This window comes from Hyaena hyaena, unplaced genomic scaffold (assembly GCF_003009895.1).
Source record: "Hyaena hyaena isolate Hyena2069 unplaced genomic scaffold, ASM300989v1 scaffold_0, whole genome shotgun sequence".
NCBI classification, from domain to species: domain Eukaryota; kingdom Metazoa; phylum Chordata; class Mammalia; order Carnivora; family Hyaenidae; genus Hyaena; species Hyaena hyaena.
The window spans coordinates 14,120,884-14,141,500 of record NW_024080632.1 but is presented as its reverse complement, the minus strand read 5'-3'; the positions used below and the strand labels follow the sequence as shown (position 1 = coordinate 14,141,500).

At 54.1% G+C, this 20,617-nt stretch overlaps 1 protein-coding gene across 7 annotated transcripts in view; it reads left to right on the top strand.

Annotated features, from left to right (window-relative positions):
* The window catches only part of SSH1 (slingshot protein phosphatase 1), a 57,526-nt gene extending 37,630 nt beyond the window's left edge, over positions 1 to 19,896 (top strand). For all 7 annotated transcript variants that reach the window (XM_039235939.1, XM_039235859.1, XM_039235699.1 and 4 more), the window contains 8 exons: positions 3,233 to 3,427; positions 4,681 to 4,774; positions 6,116 to 6,244; positions 9,114 to 9,160; positions 10,519 to 10,665; positions 12,123 to 12,323; positions 14,596 to 15,157; positions 18,073 to 19,896. In XM_039235939.1, coding sequence (XP_039091870.1) covers positions 3,233 to 3,427; positions 4,681 to 4,774; positions 6,116 to 6,244; positions 9,114 to 9,160; positions 10,519 to 10,665; positions 12,123 to 12,323; positions 14,596 to 15,157; positions 18,073 to 19,326 — 2,629 coding nt within the window. In that variant the 3' untranslated portion in view covers positions 19,327 to 19,896. The remainder of the gene's footprint in view (positions 1 to 3,232; positions 3,428 to 4,680; positions 4,775 to 6,115; positions 6,245 to 9,113; positions 9,161 to 10,518; positions 10,666 to 12,122; positions 12,324 to 14,595; positions 15,158 to 18,072) is intronic.
* The last annotated feature ends 721 nt before the right edge of the window (positions 19,897 to 20,617 follow it).

The window sequence follows — 20,617 nt, the reverse complement described above, 5'->3', positions numbered from 1 at the left end:
AAGTGTGGTCTTGGGGAATTTTATTACCTTCGAAAAATTTTTTTTCTTTAGCTGCCAAAATGAATCGAAAGACCCCCTTTGACTGTAAGGCTCATTTAGGTGCATTGTGGGGGAGGGGGGAGCAAAATATGCATAATGTAAAAGGTACCATTTTAACCACTTTTTTAAAGTATGCCTTTCAGTGTACATCTGTGATGTGCGAACTTAACCATCCATTTCTGGAGCTTTTCCTTCTTCCCAAATGGAAAGCCTGTGCCCATTAAACACTCATGCCCTCTCTCCCCAGCCCCTGGTACCCTCTATTCTGCATTCTGTCTCTGTGAATTTGCCTATTCCAGTCCCTCCTATAAGTGGAATCATCTACTTTTTGTCCTTTTGTGTCTGGTTTATTTCACTTAAAATCTTGACGAGGTTAGGGGTGCCTGGGTGTCTCAGTCGGTTAAGCATCTGACTTCGGCTCAGGTCACGATCTCACGATTCGTGGGTTTGAGCCCTGCATCGGGTTCTGTGCTGATAGCCAGCTCAGAACCTGGAGACTGCTTCCAATTCTGTGTCTCCCTCTCTCTCTGACCCTCCCCTGCTCATGCTGCCTCTCTCTCAGAAATAAATAAAACATTTTTTAAAAAATTAAAAAAAAAATCTTTATGAGGTTTGTCCATATTGTAGCAAAAAATAATTTTTTTTAAGTTTATGTATTTTTAGAGAGCACACACATGAGCAGGGAGGGCCAAAGAGAGAGGGCATCCCGAGCAGGCTCTGCAATGTCACCTCGGATCCTGACATCGGGGCTCAAACCCACGAACAGTGAGATTGTGACCTGAGCTGAAGTCATGAGTCAGATGCTCAACCAACGGAGCCATCCAGGTGCCCCTGGGTCACAGTATTTTTAAGGCTGAGTATTACTCCAGTCTCTGGTTAGACATTATGTTTTGTTTATGCTCTCATCTGGGTTATTTCCATCCTTTGGCTACTGTCGAAGTATCTGTTTGAGTTCCTGTTTTCAGTTCTTTAGAGTATGTACCTACAAGTGGAATTTTTAGATCACGTGGTTAATTCCGTGTTTAACCTTTTGAGGAACCAAAACTGTTTTCCGCAGCACCCGTGCCATTTTACATTCCACCCTCCACCCCGAGCCATGCACAAGGGTCCCATTCCCTCCATGTCCTCTCCAGAGCCCCGTTATTTTGTTTTATTTCGTCATAATGGCCCGCTTAAGGGGTGTGAAGTGGTGTCTCATTATAGTTCTGATTTGTGTTTCCCTAATTAATTACTACTGAGCCTCTTTTCATGTGCTTATTGGCCATTTGCGCATCTTCTTTGGGGAAATGTCTGCTCCAGCCCTTTGCCCAGTTAGTAACGGGGTTGTCTTTTTGCCATTATTTTTACAGATCTACAGTTCCGGCTGTCCAAATGTCATTCTAGCACGAATTAGCCGGTCCTTTGTACCTGGCACACGCTGGATTTGCGCCCTCAGGGGAACGGCACTCTGCCAGGCCCCGGGCATCTGGGAGGGCGTACGACAGAACATAATTCCTGTCTTGGTGGGGTTCAAAGTCTGTTGAGGGAGGTGGCCCTCCCGTGTGGAACCCAGGAGTGCTGGGAGGGTGCTCTCCCAGGGCCCCCGCTCAGGGACACAGGGCGTAGGGCCTCCCGCACGCGCTGCCTGGGGGATGACGTAGCCGTGGGTAGAGTCTGCGCCAGGTGAAATGGGTCACGTCAAGTGCTTCCCAAACCGGCGCTGGCATCCCAGATCCTTCCTCCTCCGGGGGGGGCAGGGGGTGGGGGACTGCACAGCAAACTCAACACAACGGTGCCCCTCTCCAGTGATCTAGAAAAGACTCTGGAAAAAGGTGGTGGGGTCTGGGGAGAAGGGTCCTGCCCAGTGTTTCACAGTTGTTACTTTTTGCCTCTGGGGCAGCGCGAGAGGCAGTGCTTCGCTTTTACCTTGTCTGTTACCCTCCACCGCCCCCAGTTCAGGACTATTCTGGGGAAACTCACAAAATCCTCAGTCTCCCCATGTCCCAGATGGTTCTGGCGCCCCTGGATCGTTTCTTCCCGCCTTCAAAACAGGCCCACAGAACTTCCAGAACTTCCAGAACAGGCCTTCCAGAACTTAAGGCACAGAACCAAATGTAGCAAATGTGCAGCTCAGGCCAGTCCCCACAGGCAGCCTGGAGACGGGACAGACGCACCTGAGTAGGGCACACGCGGTGGCTTCTGTGCGGCAACCAGGCTCTTCCCCCCGCCCCCCCCCCGGGCTTCCTGCTTCCACTCTGCACTGCTGCCCAATTCACCCCAACCGCCAAGAAAGTTTCAGCCTCAATTTTTGTAAAAAGAGCTTTAGAAAAGAAAAGGACGACTGAGCTGACCATGATTGTATACGTTTTCCGTGCTGTTCCTCCCAGCCCACTCCTTCTTTTTTTTTTTTTTTTTAAATGTTTTATTTATTTCTAGGAGAGAGAGAGAAACAGCGTGAGCAGGGGAGGGTCAGAGAGAGAGGGAGTCACAGACTCTGAAACAGGCTCCAGGCTCTGAGCTGGCAGTCAGCACAGAGCCCGACGCGGGGCTCGAACCCACGAACCGCGAGATCATGACCTAAGCGAAAGTCGGACGCTTAACCGACTAAGCCACCCAGGCGCCCCTAGCCCAGCCCACTCCTTCTTGAACCCTGTCTTCATTTCATTCCTGTATCAATGTGAGCTTCTGGAGCTTCATTTCCCCAAGAGATCTAAGCTTTGAAGCTGTGATAACACTGATGGGACAGGGTTACACAGTACGTCGTTCAGAACGCAGTAAAATGTCTCTGCTGTAAGTTAGAGACTCCTTCCTGCTCGGAGCCTCCTAGGCTTCCGGGTGGTTCCACATTTACGGTATCCTCACAGCTTCAGAAGGAAATCTTCACTCTTGGGAGTTAATGGATGGAGTGCAGAGAGATACATGAGTCATTCTGGGTGGGCGATAACGTTTGTACTGCTGCCTTGTTGGGCATGATGAAGGATGTCCCCTCCACCCTTGGGGGCAAAGCATGTGTCATGGAGACGAGGCGTGTTAATCTGGAGGTTTTGGGCTGCCTGGTAGCCCCCAGGTAACCTGATACGTGGGAAGACGCACTCCAGTAGGAAGTCCTTTAGGGATCACCCTGCCCGGCCATGATCTCAGCCCCCAGTCAGGGGGAAAGCCCAGCACCCCCCGGCCTGCCCCGGGCCTGACCCTGTCCCCCTCCTCACCCCAGGTCTGCCCTGCAGGTCCTTCACAAGGCCTGCGAAGTGGCGCGAAGACACAACTACTTCCCCGGCGGCGTGGCTCTCATCTGGGCCACCTACTATGAGAGCTGCATCAGCTCCGACCAGAGCTGCATCAACGAGTGGAACGCCATGCAGGACCTAGAGTCCACGCGGCCCGACTCCCCAGCCCTGTTTGTGGACAAGTAAGTGCCCTGCGGCCTCGCCCACACCCACGCCCACGCCGGGCCACCTGGAGTCTGCACGAGGTTGCACCTCCCCCGTAGTCTGGTGCATGAGGGCCACCTCTCCCAGGACCAGCATGCCGAGTGGCCCTCCCTCACCTGCTGCCCCACCGTGGTCTTTGGCTCTGGGATGGCACGACCACCATCTTCCCCATTAGAATTAGAGATGGATTTCAGTGTGGATGCGTTTCTGGGGAACAGCCCCGTGACTCCTGCAGCCCACCTGCTTCAGCGACCCTCGGGCAGGGCTCTTGGGTCTGGCCTCTCCCCTTCAGCTGGCCCGAGACTTAATTTCCAGAGCCGTTCCCTGTGCTCTTAGGAGTATTGTATATCCATCGTCCTATGACCCTAAAATACAGCTGCACCAACACTGGCGAGGGCAGGCTGCCTTTGAGGCCCAATCCAGTGGCCCTTGTCACATTCCCTCCAGCAGAGCTCATGTGGCCTGAGTTGACATACGCTAAATGAAAAGTCTAGGTCCAGAAGGAAGTGGCTCTCCCCTCCTGTCTTGGTTAGAACCGTCCTCCCCCTGAGTTGTCTGTCCCTCTGGGACTGCACTGCAGAGGGCCCCGGACGGAGAGGTCGGCTTGAGTAAGGAGAGGACTGGAAGCCACATTCCATGAGGCCTCAAATTACGAGAGGTCTGGGGGAGAGTTATAGTTGTCTTTGAATATATAAAGGGGCGCCCTGTGGAAGAATTATTCTCGTCTGCATAGAACCGGGGCCATGGGCAGAAGCTGCAGGGAAACACATAGATTCCTCGTGTAAGAAGGACATCGCGGGAGCCAGATGCAGTTGGAACTCTGGACTGCCTCTTGACACAGCGATGTCATCACGCCCAGACACGTTCAAGCAGAGACAGAAGAGGCTGGTTGTGGGAGGGCGGGGGTGGGGGATGGGGAGCAGGACACTACTCTAGTGCCTCCAGGTCTGGCCTTGAGAGGGATTCTCTGCAGACCCAGGTAAGGATGTGCTTTCCAGCCGTTGTTCGTGCGTGCCATCTGCTCTCCGCTCTGTGGACTCGCATGGGAGTTCCAGACCCAGAGCGGGACTCCTCTGTCCCCTCCCCCCACCACCAAAACATGCACATCAAGGCAGGAGCTGTCTGAGTCCAGGCCGTGTTCTCGTTAGCCCAGGAGCATCTGGGGTTTCTGTACACGCTGACCTCAGGTGCCCTCTCGGTGTGCGTGTGACCCAATGTCCTTTCTTTCCAGGCCAACCGAGGGAGAGAGGACCGAGCGCCTCATCAAGGCCAAGCTCCGGAGCATCATGATGAGCCAGGACCTGGAAAATGTGACCTCGAAAGAAGTAAGAGGGCTTGCGCCTTTGCAGGCCAGAGCTCAAGCAGTGCTCATGTGTCCCACCACCCAGACCACAGTGCAGGCAGGTCTGGCACCTGCCCACTGACTTTCAGAGGCTTTTTCCCACAGGGCTTAACGGAAGGAGTGTGGGCCTTCGAGTCCGGCTGCACTGCGTACCTGCCGTGGGGCCTTAAACAAATTCCCTGGCCTCTCTGAACCTGTCAGACCTTCAGTGCCAATTCCCTGGGACCCGTAGATGGCCCTGAGCAGCATTTCTCTCCTAAGACCCTCTCTCTGCCTTGTGTGTTACTGACATGCAGCAGACTGTTGTTTGCAATCTCAGCATTACCAGTTACCAGCGAGTTCCGAGCCCTGGGCCGCTTCCCATCTGCCTTTGAACGTTTCCTTGGATCACTGTTTTCTTTTTCTCAGCTTACTATTTGTTCAAAGAATGCAGTGAATTATAATAATAGGTTAGGGGCGCCTGGGCGGCTCAGTCAGTTAAGCGTCTGACTTCAGCTCTGGTCATGATCTTCCGGTTCATGAGTTCTAGCCCCATGTCGGGTTCTGTGCTGACCGCACAGAGCCTGCTTCGGATCTTCTGTCCCTCTCTCTGTGCCCCTCCCTTGCTCTCTCCCTCAAAAACAAACACTAAAAAATAATAATAATAGCTTAAACTAAGCAGACAGAGGGGGTTGAAACAGCCCCTTTAAAAAGCCATACATCATCTTTTTATTAGTTAATACACATAAAAAACCGTACCTTCCAGAGCAAGGTGAAACTGACTGGGATATATTTGCTATTTTACTGTAAAATCATGCCTTAAACACAAAAGAAGAGGTCCCCTGGGAATCTGCTGCTTCATATAAAATAATCCCCTCTTCCTGGTCAGACTGCCCTCAGGCCCGAGCAGCCGTGTTTCTGCCCCCTGCCTGTGTGCTGCCTGCGCCTCAGGAGTATGCGTTTGGGTAAAAACAAAGCAAAACAACAACAACAAAACTTCTTTTTTGTTCTGTTTGTTTTAAATTTTTTAAATGTTTTTATTTATTTCTGAGAGAGAAACAGCGTGAGCAGGGGAGGATCAGAGAGAGGGAGACATAGAATCCAAAACAGGCTCTAGGCTCTCAGCTGGCTGTCAGCACAGAGCCCAACGTGGGGCTTGAACCCACGAACCGTGAGATCATGACCTGAGCCGAAGTCGGACGCTTAACTGACTGAGCCCCCCAGGTGCCCCACGAAACATCTTCTTTGAAAACAAGCCCAGTGTAAGTTGTGACTTTGCTGTTCTGGAGGTGGACAGCTGTCATTTTGTACCAAATCCCTTGTCCTTCCCTTCCCCACTGCACAGATCCGGAGTGAACTGGAGACTCAGATGAGCTGCAACTTGAAAGAATTCAAGGAATTCATAGACAACGAAATGCTCCTGATCCTGGGACAGATGGACAAGCCCTCCCTTATCTTCGACCATCTGTATCTCGTAAGAGGCACCGCCCCCGGCAGGGTCTGGTGGGGGGGACAGAAATCAGCAGGGCCTTGCAGCAAAGTCACAGAGGTACGGGCACCTGGGTCCTGAATGCTCTGGGAATTCCTGTCCCTGACCCCACTGCCCTGACCTCCCCGGGTTTGCTCCCGAGCCCGAGGCCCCAGGGGTGGAGGAGCTGTGGGCAGTTGTTGAAGGCTCCCCGGCATAGCCCGCTCACGGCAGCTGCCAGACTCTCCCCACCCTTGGGCTTCAGTCACGAACACAGAGGCCCCACCCAGTTACCTCCCAATGGTTTGCGGGCTCAGAACCCCCAGTTACCAGAGGGAGCATGCTCCCTGAACCCCAGAATCATGCCCCGGCATCCTGAGACATGAGAAGCAGTAGGGAAAACAGACCACACACCCAAAACACCGCTTCCCCTCTCTGTCCGGGTGACTACTCTGTGCACTGCTCCCAGGCCCAGCCGAGGAACAGGCTCTAGTAGCATCCCCAGGGGCGGGCTGTGCGTAATCTCCCCACCTCCATCTCTTGCTCAGATTTTCTTAATGCTATAAATCTCCATAGAAGGCAACTGGCGAGTTCCCAGCGCCTCTCAGAGACTATAGGGGAAGGCATGTTGCTAAAATTAGAGAAGCAATGTAGTGTGACAAAGATCAGACCCACCAGGGCCAGGGCCCCGCTCCCAAGCCCGAGCAGCTGCGTGACCTGCACCGGGCCTCTTTGCCTTTCTCCTTCCTTCTGTACCATGTGGGATGGTTATGAGGATGAAGTAGGAGACGTTTTTAAAGCACCTAGTGCAGTTGCGTAGCCACTCACAAATGGCACCCATCGTTAGAGCAGGAATCACTTCCTGGGAAAGTGGAGGTAGCGCGTTTGCCGCCGAAGGCATGAAAGGTTGTGTTTTCTGCCCACAAGAAGTGCTCCGTAGTTCTCCACATGCATGTGTCGTGATACAGACTTGATATATTAAATATGCATATATGTAGCATATTCTTATATATCACGCCCTGCGTAGCTGTATTTTTAACGTGCATATTAAAACGTATGTGAGCATGTGGATTTGAAGCCTCTCTCTGGAAAGCTGTCGGCCAGTGCTGGGCTCTCCTCTTCTCCCTGGGAAGCTGGTGGTCTTCCCTGGTGGAAGACACTAGAAGGCGGGCTGTCCCTCCACTAGGTGGTGATCACAACAAGGGGATGCTCACACGTTGAGCAGAGCTCCCTTTATTTTCTCGGTGCGGTTTGGTGCTTTATGTCACTTTTTCCATGAGAGATATTAAAGGAATTTTTATATTTGAGCCTCTCCCTGCAGTGTGGAAATCCAGCTTGCACCCACACGATGCCAGCTTCGCTGGGCCCCTGCGTCCTTGGGGCCTGCCTTCCTGGGAAAAGAAGCTTCTAGGGAGACTTGGGGGGTGGGGGTGTTGCTCTTTTGACTCCATGTCGTTTGCATTTCCTAAGGGCCAAGTGATAGTTTTCTCTTTCGCTTTTCTTCCCCTTCTGTGTTCCTCATATGCTCAAGAAGTGGAAGGTTTCTTTTTTAGTGTGCTTTAAATCAAAACATGTCATGGGAGGTAAGGAAATAGGAGAAACTCTAAAGAAGAAAATAATAAGCGTTCCCAGTTTTACAAATCTGGATGTAGTCACTGTGAGTGTTCTGGTATATTTATTTCCCCATTTGTGTTTTGTTTTTTTTTTCTTTTTATGTCTATATAGCTTCTTAGAAAAGAGGAAAGGAAAGAATCATACTATTTATATAGTTTTGTATCCTGTTTTCTTGTTTTAAATTGTTTTCATTCTGTGGCATTTCCCTGTGTCACTGACCAGCCACCAAAAACTATGATTTTTAAGTGCTCCCTCATACAGATTCATCATCATTTATCTTGCTGATTTCTTGTCAGACCTCTGAGTTGTTTTCCATTGTTTGTCGTTATAAATAACCATCACTATCCTTGTATATAAATCTCTGTGCAAATTCTGGGTGTTTCCACAGGACAGCTTTTTGTATGAATGGAACTAATGGGTCAGAGGGTGGGATCTTAAAAATACTTCCCAGAAGGTGGACTGACTCCTGCTTTATTTTGTTATTTTTTAATATTTCTTCATTTTTGTTTTGTTTTTTTTTAAATGTTTTATTTATTTCTAGGAGAGAGAGAGAGAGACAGCGTGAGCAGGGGAGGGTCAGAGAGAGAGGGAGTCACAGACTGAAACAGGCTCCAGGCTCTGAGCTGGCAGTCAGCACAGAGCCCGACGCGGGGCTCGAACCCACGAACCGCGAGATCATGACCTAAGCGAAAGTCGGACGCTTAACCGACTAAGCCACCCAGGCGCCCCTATTTCTTCATTTTTGAAAGAGAGCATGAGCAGGGGAAGGGCAGAGAGAGAGGGAGACAGAGGATCTGAAGCTGGCTCTGCGTCGACAGCACAGAGCCCGACATGGTGCTGGAACTCACGAGCCGTGAGGGCATGATCTGAACTGAAGCTGGACGCTTAACCGACTGAGCCACGCAGGTGCCCCAGACAACCCCTGCTTTAAGTTCGCAGTGTGTGCAAGGGCCCTCTCCTGAGTGGGAGGTCGGAAGCCACTGCCTCCGGTGACAGGACCCTGCTGGCGTCCTAGGAAATGAAGTGGCAAGAGGGGTGCAGGTTTTGCAGAACTTGCTGTTCCCCGAAGGCCAGAGGGCATCACGCTCAGGCTGACGACGCTGTGACTGCCTCGGGAACCTGCTTCGATACCGGCCTCTTTTGGTTCTGTCCGTTGTCGAAGGCCAAGGGCCCGTCGGGGCTAGCCCGCACCGTGCATCCCATAAGCAGCTCTAAGGCTGACATGTGACACTCACGGGGGTTTGTGTGATCTGTCCCCCAGGGCTCTGAATGGAATGCATCCAATCTGGAGGAACTGCAGGGCTCAGGGTGAGTCTGCTCCCCTCGTCTCCCCTTGTCCTTCCAGGCAGCTTAGAAACCCTCAAGGTCGAGCCCTTAGAACTGCGGACACCCCACCTCCAGTCTCCAAGGCAGCCACCTGGCGGGGCCGGGCAGCTTTGCACAGCTAAACAGATGTGCTTCAAAATGCCACCTCCTGAATCATTCATGGGTTTTATGTTTTAACGGGGTTCCCTGTGATTGTGCGTGTTAGCAAGAGAAGTTCACAACCACACACCAGTGGCACAGGGCCCACTGCCCGGCATGGGTGCTGGTTGTCCTGGGGTGGCCCGTGCAGCTGCTCGGATCCCAGGGGCGCTCTTGGTTCTACAGAGGTTACACTCTGGGTTCTGGTGGGAATCCGTGTTGGCCAGAGGCATATACCTGCCTCAGCCTGAGAAATGTCCAGCAGTGGGAATAAAAAAAAAAAAAAAAAGTTTAAATCTAGATCTTCAAGAACAGATGTCTGGACATTTTCTTTTAAACAACACAGCCACAAAATCACCGTTCTGTGGGTCTGACATGATGGCATCCTTGAATCACTGCATTTAAAAACCAAGACTAAACAAATCTTAAAATACACCGTTAGAACTACTGGTTAAGATGTGTTTTTTCGACAAAAAAAAAAAAAATTCTTAAAATGTAGAGCAATACTCTTTCTGCCTTTTCATGCTGGGAATAAATAAATGACCTTTAAAGGTATTTTCTTACAGTGTTCCTGTGTATTCTCTTACAAAACTGATTTGAGGTATTTTCTAACTCCTGAAATTATTTTGTTCTTCCGGGAATAGAAGTATCACATTTAAAGAACTACAGAAGCTGCATTTGAGGACCTTCTCAACGATTTATTTGTTTCTAGTCTGCCTTGTTTCAAAAAAGATTTAAGGCAGTTTTTAGGTACATGAATAATGGATGGATATATTCTATTTTTTTTTTTTTAGCTATTTAAAAGTGGAGACTTTGTTTTTGTTAAGCCTCAATATATTCATAACAGTTACAAATCTTGAAACTTTAAGAGTGTTTGAAAATGTATTTAAGTAATATGTATGTTTGCTTGCCAGAATTTGTATTGCTTAGCAATGCTTTGAACTTTTTTTTCTGAGTTTTTATGAAGAAATCTATATTTTTAAAAATTTTAAATATAATACTTTGTCATCATATATAGGCATTTAGAAAACACACCAATGTGTGTTAATGACCGTTAAGGAAAAACAAAAGTCCCACCGTAAACGTATACCCTTTATGCGTGCATGTTTAATTTTTTCTTTGCTCAGTTTTCTGTTACCTTGTTCTTTGTAGTTCCTCGTTCTGATTCTCCAAATGTGTCCTTTACTTTTTTCTCATTACAGTGTTGACTACATCTTAAATGTCACTAGAGAAATAGATAACTTTTTTCCTGGCTTGTTTGCATATCATAACATCCGAGTCTACGACGAGGAAACAACCGACCTCCTTGCCCACTGGAATGAGGCGTACCATTTTATAAACAAAGCAAAGTAAGTGGGCGGGAGAAGCTGGGCTGAGTCTGGCAGACGCTGGGTGGGCAGCAATGAACAGCAATCCCAGACACAGCCGTCTCCTGGTTTGTGGAGCCTCTGAGGTCCGGCAGACCTCTGGTCGTAACCCACAGCACCCGTAGCGTCAAAGGGCACAGTCGCTGATCTCAAGGTGGGGGCCCTGACGAGCCTTCGTTTCCCCCATCCTCCACTGTGACGTTGGCCCCCACTTCTGCTGATGGCATCAGAAGTGGTATCAAAAAAGGGTCTGATACCGAGTGCACATTCTTGGGCACTCTGCCCTTGTGGAGTCGCTGAGCCAAAGGAGAGGGGAGGGTGGGACAAGTCGTACGTGGGCTTTGGGCACCTTCGGGGCCACATAGGCCCCGAGGTATGGCCCGCCTTGCACAGCTGTGTCAGTACAGTTTCCCTATTCATAGAAAGGGGCAGACCGTCAGAGGTCCCCGTTGCCCTGAGCCTGTCACGGGTGTCCGCTGTCTGTGGTCCTTCCCTTATTCTCCTACGGAACAACCCTGCCTCACCAAGGGAGAGAAAACCCTCCACGACGCTGTCGAGAGAAACCCCATCTTCTGCTTTGTGCCCCATCGGGGGCGAAGCTATGTAACATGTCCTTACCAAATCTCAGTTTGTTTGAATTCTTGGGGGGTAGATTTCAGACCAGCAGTGAAACAGAAAAGCAAGCAAAACAAAATGCATGACATACGGGGATGAATTTGAAGCCTGGGGTCTAGGAAACGAGCCTGAGCGGCCGGCTGCTTCCAGTGTAAACAGGCAGGCTGGTGGGTCTGCCCGCTGTGCAAACAAAGCTCTCCAGGCCCGCCCCGCCAGCCCCTTCCATTCTCAAGGAAGCCAGGTCCCGAGAAGCACCGTCTGTGGCTCTGCTGTATCTATGAAGTCAGGACCACCTCCCCGCAAGCCACCTGTGCACCTGTGTTCCTCCCCTCCTCTGAGTCCGGGGTGCTGCTGCCCTGGCGCCGGCTCCCCGACCTCTTGTCCAGTGCGTACCTTGCTGTCCCGAGGGCCTTGTAGTCTTTGGTTCGCTGACCCCATTTTCTGCAGTCACCCACTCCCTGGCTCCATCTGCTGTAGCAGCTGCGTGGCTTTTGCAGATGTCTCTTTGGCTGCCTCTCTGCTCCCTGCAGAAAAGCCTCTGGTCTCCTGGAGCATCCCGGAGCATCTCCTGGAGTGTCCCCGAAGGCGGCTTTGGGAGCTTTCCCTGCACAGCTTGGCAAGGCCAGGACAGAGTTCTTTTGAGTTCCCGTTGTGTGCTAATTGATTCTGCAGTGAAGCTATTTCCTTTAGAGGGCGTGTGGCCATCTGCTGCACAAATATCGGGGCAGAAAGGGGGTATGGGTGCGGAGATAACTTCAGGGCGTGCAGAACTCCCGAGAGAGGGAAATTGTTGAAGAGTCTGGACTGTCTCCCCGCCCGTGCAGGAGGAACCACTCCAAGTGCCTGGTACATTGCAAAATGGGCGTCAGTAGGTCCGCCTCCACGGTCATAGCCTATGCCATGAAGGAGTTCGGCTGGCCCCTGGAGAAAGCCTACAACTACGTGAAGCAGAAGCGCAGCATCACCCGCCCCAACGCCGGCTTTATGAGGCAGCTGTCTGAGTATGAAGGCATCTTGGACGCCAGGTGGGTGACCGCCTGCCCAGAAGGATCGGCGCCTCCCCTCCCCCCGGAGGTGGCCTCCGCGGCTATAGCCCTGCCTCTGGAGAGGGGAGGGAGGCCATCTGAGAAAAACAACCATTGTTTGGGGTTTGATTAGCGGTTTCCAGGAGGGATCCGTTTGATTTTGTTGGCATGCACAGAAAGCTGTTTTGCTGCCGGAGGGGCCGGTGCACAGCCTCTAACCCGGCTGTGATATCATGTGCAGTGCAGGCACGTGGCCGTCCCCGTTTCCTGAGTATCTGCTTCGTGCCTAGCCTGCGCTGGGCTGCGCCCCGTGGCGGTTCCAAGGGCCGCCGAGCAGACTGAGCCCCACCCCCCAGCACTGATGAGCCTGGTGCCCCGGGCGAGCTCGCCCGTGTCCCTGAGCCTCTGTGTCGTCTTCTGAGTGTGGAAATAACACCCCCCTGGTAGGGTTGTTGGGAGAGTGAGGAGAATAGCATACACGTGCACCTTCGCGGGTGCTTTGCCAGACCTGGCTCGTGGGAACCTCTTAAACCTCTAACCCCACCCAGAAAAGGTCCTCACAGTACAGGCTGTCCCACATGTTGGGGGGGTAGCGTGTCCCACAGCACGCAGCTGGCACGAAGCAGAGGGGAGGGAGCACCCCCAGGTCCGTGGGCTCCTGAGGCCCCTGCGTGGGGATGCCCCGTGGAGGCGGAGCCCTGCTGTACTTCAGGACTCCTTTCTGTTCCAGCGGGCGGTGCGGGGCCCCCCTCGGTTATTTCTGATGTATGCGGAGGCCACAAGCTGAGCCCATGGGCTTGGCCACGTGTGTGAAAGTAGGAGTGCTCCAGCAGGGTTGCCCCGGCAGGGTTGACAGGGTCTGAGAACTGCCTAGTCTCTGGAGTCCCTTTACTGTCAACCAAGGAGCAGCTGGACAGATCCCAGGGCAGGGCCCAGGGATGATGGGGAGGCACGGACAGAAGGGGAGGAGCCGGAGGAGGCGAGGGAGGGGGAGAGGTGGGTGGTCCTGCTCCCCTCTCTCTTGGCCCTTCAGTCACCGGCTGCCATCAGGTGTTTGCAGCCTCACCAGGGGTCTTCAGGCTGAGTTCACAGCCACAGGCACCGACCCTGACTTGCAGCCCCATCTGGGGGCCCCTCTCGGCCTTGCCTGGAATTCACACACAGAGCGGTCACAAATGGCCACAGTGCTCCCGTGCACTGCAGGAAGGCAGGGCCTACATCACGCTGTGCTTTTACTCTGCTTCTCTCACCGTAACCCGCACCACCACGTGCTGTTGGCATTGTGCCCTAAGGTTCGTGGAGGTGACTGACTTCCTTTATTTCACATCAAACCTTTATCTTCTCTCTTTTTTTTTCACCCTTACATTAAAAATGTGTTATAGCAGGGTCACCTGGGTGGTTCAGTCGGTTAAGCGTCCTACTCTTGATTTAGGCTCAGGTCATGATCTCCTGGGTCGTGAGCTCGAGCCCCGTGTCAGGCTCTGTGCTGACAGTGCAGAGCCTGCTTGGGATTTCTCTCACCCTCACTGTCTGCTGCTCCTCTGTGCTCACACATTCTCTCTCTCTCTCCAAATAAGCATTTTTAAAAAATGTGTTCTAACAATGCTACTACAGCTTTATAAGACCTATTTTTAAATGTTTCTTCTTGACAGAGAGAGCACACACATGCAAGTGGGGAAGGGGTAGAGAAACACGGGGACAGAGGATCGGACGCTGGCTCCACACTGTCAGCCAAGAGCCCTGTGCGGGGCTTGAACTCACAAACCATGAGATCATGACCTGAGCCAAAGTCGGACGCTTAACCCACTGAGCCACCCAGGCACCCCTGTGACCCGTAATCTTTCTGACCTAAATACATATTTCCAGTTTTCTCCGATGGGCCCAAGTGAAAGCGTATTCCGTGTTACATGATTGGGCCAGTGTGAGGCCTGTTTGCTATCTCCCAGCGGTATAGGAGGAGAGAATCCTGCTTGCCAACGGATGGAGAGACTTAGAGATGAACCAGGAAGTGGACTGGCTAAGGTCACAGAGTGAGACGAGACCCCCAAGACCGCGATGGCACTCAGGGTCCACCCTGCTTTTCCGTATCTGGCACACAGTCCTTGCATGACAAAGTCAGTTAAGGCTCCTGGCGTGAGCCCTGGCACTTGAGGGTCCTCGCGATACTGGTGTCAGCCCCAGGCTGTCCCTGGCCAGCCCACCCCCACCCCACCTCTGGGGACCCCGTGGGCACTGCCCCCCCTGACTTTCCTCTGCTCCTCTTCCCCTGCAGCAAACAGCGACACAACAAACTGTGGCGCCAGCAGGGCGATGCCTGCCTCCAGCTGCCCGTGGAGGACCCCACGGGGTCTGGGGACTTCCTGCCGGAGACTCTAGACAGCACCCCAGAAGCCCCGCTGCCCTGCCTAGAGGACGACGCCCGGCCTGGGCTCCCGGACAGCAGGGCCCTGGGAGGAGCTGCTCTCCCCTGCTGCTTCCGGCGCCTCCCAGACCCCCTCCTGCACCCCCCCAGTGACGAAACCGCCAGCATGGTTCGCCTGGACGACCTGGAGAGGGACGCCCTCTTGGAGGAAGCAGCCGAGGCCACCGAGGCGTGCGGGCCGGCCATACCCCCCCAGGAGGCTTCCAGGCCCTGTGAGAAGGAGGTGAAGAAGAAGCTGGAGTTCAGGAGCCCCAAGGCCTCCTCACCGCCGCAGGTGGAGGACATGGAAGGGGAGGAGGCCCCGGGAGCAGGGCGCTGGGGGCGGCCCCCCTCCCAGCCTGACAAAAGCCTGCTTAACCGGGAGAACCTGAACAACAACAACAGCAAGAGAAGCTGTCCCGAGGACTTTGAGGTAGGCAGCTCCGCAGCTCTCCCGGCCTGCCCCCTGCCCGCGGGTGCTGCTGCAGGGGGAGGGCGGGCGCACCGTGTCAGGGCTCTGCAGGGCAGCTCAGGCGGGCAGCACCTCTGGCTCAGTTTCCTTCCTTTCTTTTCTTTCTTTTTTAAAGTTTATTTTTATCAATTTTGAGAGAGAGAGAGTGCTGGCACGCACGTGCGAGAGCACATGGGGGAGGGGTAGAGACGGGGGAGAGTCAGCACAGAGCCTGACCCAGGGCTCCAGCTCACAAACTGAGATCATGACCTGAGCCGAGACCAAGAGTCAGACACTCAGCTGACCGAGCCTCCCAGGCGCCCCTCGATGTTTTTCTTCCATAGAATGGAAAACAGAATTTAGCACGCAGCGTCGCGTTTATCAACCCAAGACCATTCTTAGTTCTCACCCTCCCGCACTTTCCACCCTGAATCGTCTGGAAACAAATCCCACACTTGTCGCTGCGTTCACAAATGCTTCAGGGGCGACATGACCACAGTTTCACCTTTGAGCATTGGTGGGAATTGCTCCGTATCATCAAATGTCTGGTCTCAGACCCCTCTTCCAGCGCTGGGCTCCAGTAGTCCCTGTGGCACTCCTGGGTGCTGGGTCTGCAGCAGAGGCTTCGCAAGCCGGCGCTTGCTCCAAAAATCATGAATTCCACCAGGCTTTTCCCTCCTCCAAGCGGCCCAGGAGCAGAGGGTGGGCTCTGAGGGCTATGCCGGGCCGCCTGCTCTTGGCTTCCGCCCTCCTCCCACCTGCTCGCCACAGTCAGCGCCCAGGAGCTTCGCTTCCCCAGGCCTCACCACCTGCGGAAGGCTGGCAGGTGCCAGCATCCCCTGTACGGAGGGCTCACCTTGACCGCCTTATAATACGAATGAAACGGGAAGTTAGATGTACTGACGTCCCACCGGTAATCATTCCGGACCCAGTGTTAATTACTCAGGAGCGCCTCCCCACTCACGCTTCCCTCAGAGAGCAAATGCCCATAGCGAGAGGACGGGAAGCCTCCGTCGGTCTCACAGGACCTGGGGTGAAGCGTAGAATGGAGATGACGAGCTTAGCCTGGACAGGAAGGTGTGAGAAGGACACCGCCTGCCTTTCCTGGCCGGAATTTGATCAAGTGGGTGACACGATCGAGGGAATAGGACCAAGACACAAGCATTCGTTTGTTCATTCAACTCTTGTGAACTACGGTGCCAGGTTGGTGAGGGCTTCACCTGTAAGGTGACTGTGCCTTCGCTCAGCTTTCGGGTCCATTTTCTCTAGAAGACAGTAGACCCTCTGGGGGCGGGGACCGTGTCTGGTTTGCAGCCCCTGCCCCTGACACAGGTCATGATGTGGGACAGGCACCCCCTAAATACGCGTTGGACGAGTGAATTCTCTCCTGGCCTATTGCTCCTTGGGCTCCGAAAGGTGGTCTTAAATCTCCCACCACGGGACCATTTCACTGCATTTTAGAACGCTGGGTTCTGGAGATTTTAGAAGAAAACCTTGGTCAGAGTTCCAGGTGGAGAGTTCAGGCTGTATGTCGGGGGTGATTGGGTCTCACTGGCTGACCGGAAGCTGGCCCCTGAGTAGGACAGGGTTCTGCGGGAGACCAGGTTCCTCCCGTACTGTCCCACCCTGTGACTTCTTACCTTGGGGGGCCTACGTCTGTGACACAGGATGGGATTAATCCCTGACAGTCAGGGCCCGTGGCAGGACACAGGGAAACACCTGCACTATCAGCCCTTTGCCAAGAAGCCTTTGTTTTAGACCAGCTTGGGAATCTCACAGCTAAACCAGTGTCAGGGGCGGGGGGCGGCTCCCCCCCTCAGCCCATAGGAGCAGCCCTGTTGTCTGCCGATGCATGTGAGGGAGGTGAGCAGCTGCCCCGCCCATCGGAAGGGCACAGTGTGGGGGCGCAGGCACACTGACCTAGAGGCAGGTGGCTTTCTGCGGAAAACAATGCAAATGTCTTCCCCATTGGTATATAGAACCCACCTCAGGGACGCCTGGGTGCCTCAGTCCGTTAAGTGTCTGACCTTGACTCAGGTCCTTGATCTCGTGGTTGGTGAGTTCGAGCCCCTTTTCAGGTCCTCTGTCTCCCTCCTCGCTCTCTGCCACCACCCCCCCCCCCGTCAAAATAAACAAACAAAAAAAAAAAAAAAAAAAAAAAAACCCAGGGTGCCTGGGTGGCTTAGTCGGTTAAGCGTCCGACTTCGGCTCAGGTCATGATCTCATGGTTTGTGGGTTCGAGCCCCGTGTCGGGCTCTGTGCTGACAGCCAGCTCAGAGCCTGGAACCTGCTTCGGACTCCATGTCTCCCTCTCTCTCTGACCCTCCCCTGCTCACACTGTCTCTCTCTCTCAGAAATAAATAAAACATTAAAAGAAAAAAGTTTAAAAAAAACAAAAACAACAACCCACCTCAGCCTGGCGCTCTCATCCAAGACTCTGGGTACCCGTGTCTGGGCGAGCAGTAGAGTCTTTCCAAAGCCACTTTGCCCTCTGCCACCTCACTGTGACTTTCTTAGGAGCCGTGCTGTGCTCGTGCTAGCAGGGAGGAGCCCCGTTGTGAGGCCGCATACTCCCCAAGCACAGATCTGCTCTGAAGGGGAAAGGAAGGGGGAGGCACCGACATGAGTTGGCGGAGCTGAGGTTGGGCCGGCCTTGCTCCTGACCACCACGCTGGCTGTGTGGCGGGAGATGTGCCCAGGATTGTGGGCACGTGGCATCTGGAAAATTTGGTTCAGCATCCCTCACCACTCATGGCCCAGTGGGTTCTGCAAGGCCTCTGTTCCTGCACTGACTGAAGCGGGGGCGCTGCCTGCCCCAGCCCCACCCCTCAGCCCCCTCATGTCCTGCGTCCCCGGGCTCGTTGCCCTGTGCTCACCACCTTCTTGTCCCCTTTCAGCACGATGCTATATTCGGGATCCTTAACAAGGTGAAGCCTTCCTACAAATCCTGTGCCGACTGCATGTACCCTACCGCCAGCGGGGCTCCTGAGGCCTTCAGGGAGCGGGGCGAGAACCCCAGTGCACCCGCCATCTGTACCCAGCCCACCTTCCTGCCCCACCTCACGTCGTCCCCTGTGGCCTACGCGTCCAGCAGGGCCCGAGCTTTAGAGAGACTGGCCTCTGGCCCAAGTGAAAGTCCCCCGTTCCTACCACCAGCAGGCTCGAGGAGGTCAGACAGCGGTGGCTCTGGGGCTGAAGCTGCCCCAGAGCTACCGGCCAGCCTTTTGGAACCTTCCAGAGAAACCCAAAAAGTCCTGCCAAAGTCGCTCCTTTTGAAGAACTCTCACTGTGATAAGAACCCTCCAAGCATGGAAGTGGCGAAGGACGAATCACCACCCAAGAAAGATCTGAAGCCAGCCAAGGACCTGCGGCTTCTCTTCAGTAAAGAGGCTGAGAAACCCACCACCAACAGCTACTTGATGCAGCACCAGGAATCCATCATTCAGCTGCAGAAGGCGGGCTTGGTCCGGAAGCACACCAAAGAACTGGAGAGGCTAAAGGGCACGCCCACAGACCCGGCTTCTTCCTCCAGGGACAGCGCCGCCAGCAGGCTGGAGGCCAGCACCCCCGAGGAGAGCCCCACTCTGGCCCCCACCACTCCGCCGGCGCCCCTGCCTTCGCCTGGCCTTGCCGCCAGTGACGACAAGTCGGAGGCCGCCCCCCCTCCGTTTGAAGGAGGCCCCCTCAGGAGCCCCACCCCCTTCCTCTGCCGCCTGGATCACACCAGTCATTTCTCAAAAGACTTCCTGAAGACCATCTGCTACACCCCTACCTCCTCGTCCATGAGCTCCAACCTGACCCGGAGCTCCAGCAGCGACAGCATCCACAGCGTCCGGGGCAAGCCCGGGCTGGTGAAGCAGCGGACGCAGGAGATTGAGACACGGCTCCGGCTGGCGGGCCTCACCGTCTCGTCCCCGCTCAAACGCTCACACTCTCTGGCCAAGCTTGGAAGTCTCAACTTCTCGACGGAGGACCTGTCCAGTGAGGCAGACGCGTCCACCCTCACCGAGTCCCGGGACGCCAAGTCGAGTGAGACTTCCTTCTCATGTGAGCCGCAGGCAGCCCCGAGGAACCCAGCCGCAGCCTCTCCGCCGTCAGGGAAATGCACTTCAGAAGACTCGAGAAGCTCCTTGTGGATGAGCAGAAGCTGACCCGCCTCTTGCTGCCTTTGGATGGGTATTTTCACATGATCCCTCTGTTCGTTTCACTGGGGGCTTGGGGCAGCCCCTTGCATCTTGATTCCTCCCAGACAGCTGACACTCAGACTTTCCCACTCCTGCCGCAGAGAGGAGGGGAAGAGACCAAAATCACACAGCACAAGAAGAAGGGGGAGAAGCCAGTCGTGTGGCCTGGGAGAGCCAGAAGCCGTCGGCCAGTAGATACGAAACCCTGACCCCCAAGTCCTGGGTTTTCAGGAAGAGTCCTGTTTTACGAAGAGCATATACAGATGTGCACACACGTCATAAGTACTCCCCCCACACCGTGCGACATGATGGCGGTGGTGACGGCTCCGTCGCCATGGTGCCCATTCCTAGCTCGTTGAGGCCCTCGCGGGGAAACCCTCGGATGGCAATATATTAAGTCCTACCTCTGTTCTTGCTGTGCTTTTTATTTTTAAGATACAATAGTGACCCAAGGCTCGTTCCAGGGAGTGATGCTGTGTCAGAAAAGGTTTTTTCCAAAAGAGAATTTTTTTTGGTCCCCACCAAAAAAAAAAAAAACACCCCAAAAAGTGTTAAGACTTTTAAGTCGACCGCACCAAATACCCTGGGTAAAGTACGGCGAAGTTGCCCAGCGCTGTTGTTGAACCAGCCCTGTGGTGCGTGGAGTCACCCGTACGGTTGACCTCTTGGTCCTGGTGTGTCGCCACCGCCGAGTGATGCATGTCTGGCCGGGGTGAGGGGTGGGGGCGCAGAGTGTATGTGCCGTCCTCGTCACTGCTCGCAGCAGCATTTAAGCTGCCCCCAGTCTGGGGAGGAGGACCCACAACGCTCTGCGAGCCCCTCTGCTGCGGGACGCGGCGCGCTTGTGCTGAGGCTTTGGAAGGGCTTGAGCATCAGGTGGGGACGGCCGTCCTGAGACCCAGATCGATGGTCCTGCCAGGAGCCCCGCCCTCAGGTTCCTTAGGTCACAGGAGCGTGTTTGGGGAGGCCGAGGGGGTGTCCCTCCCCAGGGACGACTCCGCAGCAACTTCTCAGAGAAACGAGGTGGTTGAAAAGCTTCCCAGATGTTTACAGCTGCCCTTTCCCTTGGTGAGGACGCTGCTTCCTGTTTCTGTCCCGCTCTTCCTAGCGGTGAGGACAGCTTAGAGGAGGGGTCTGGAGTCCCGGCCCGGGCCCCAGGTAGCTCCTTTCAGAATCCAGTGAGCTGCGCACCTCACGCTGCCACAGGGCTTGGGGGAGGAGCTCTGCTGGTGTTCAGAGAGACAGAAAAAAGAGGCTC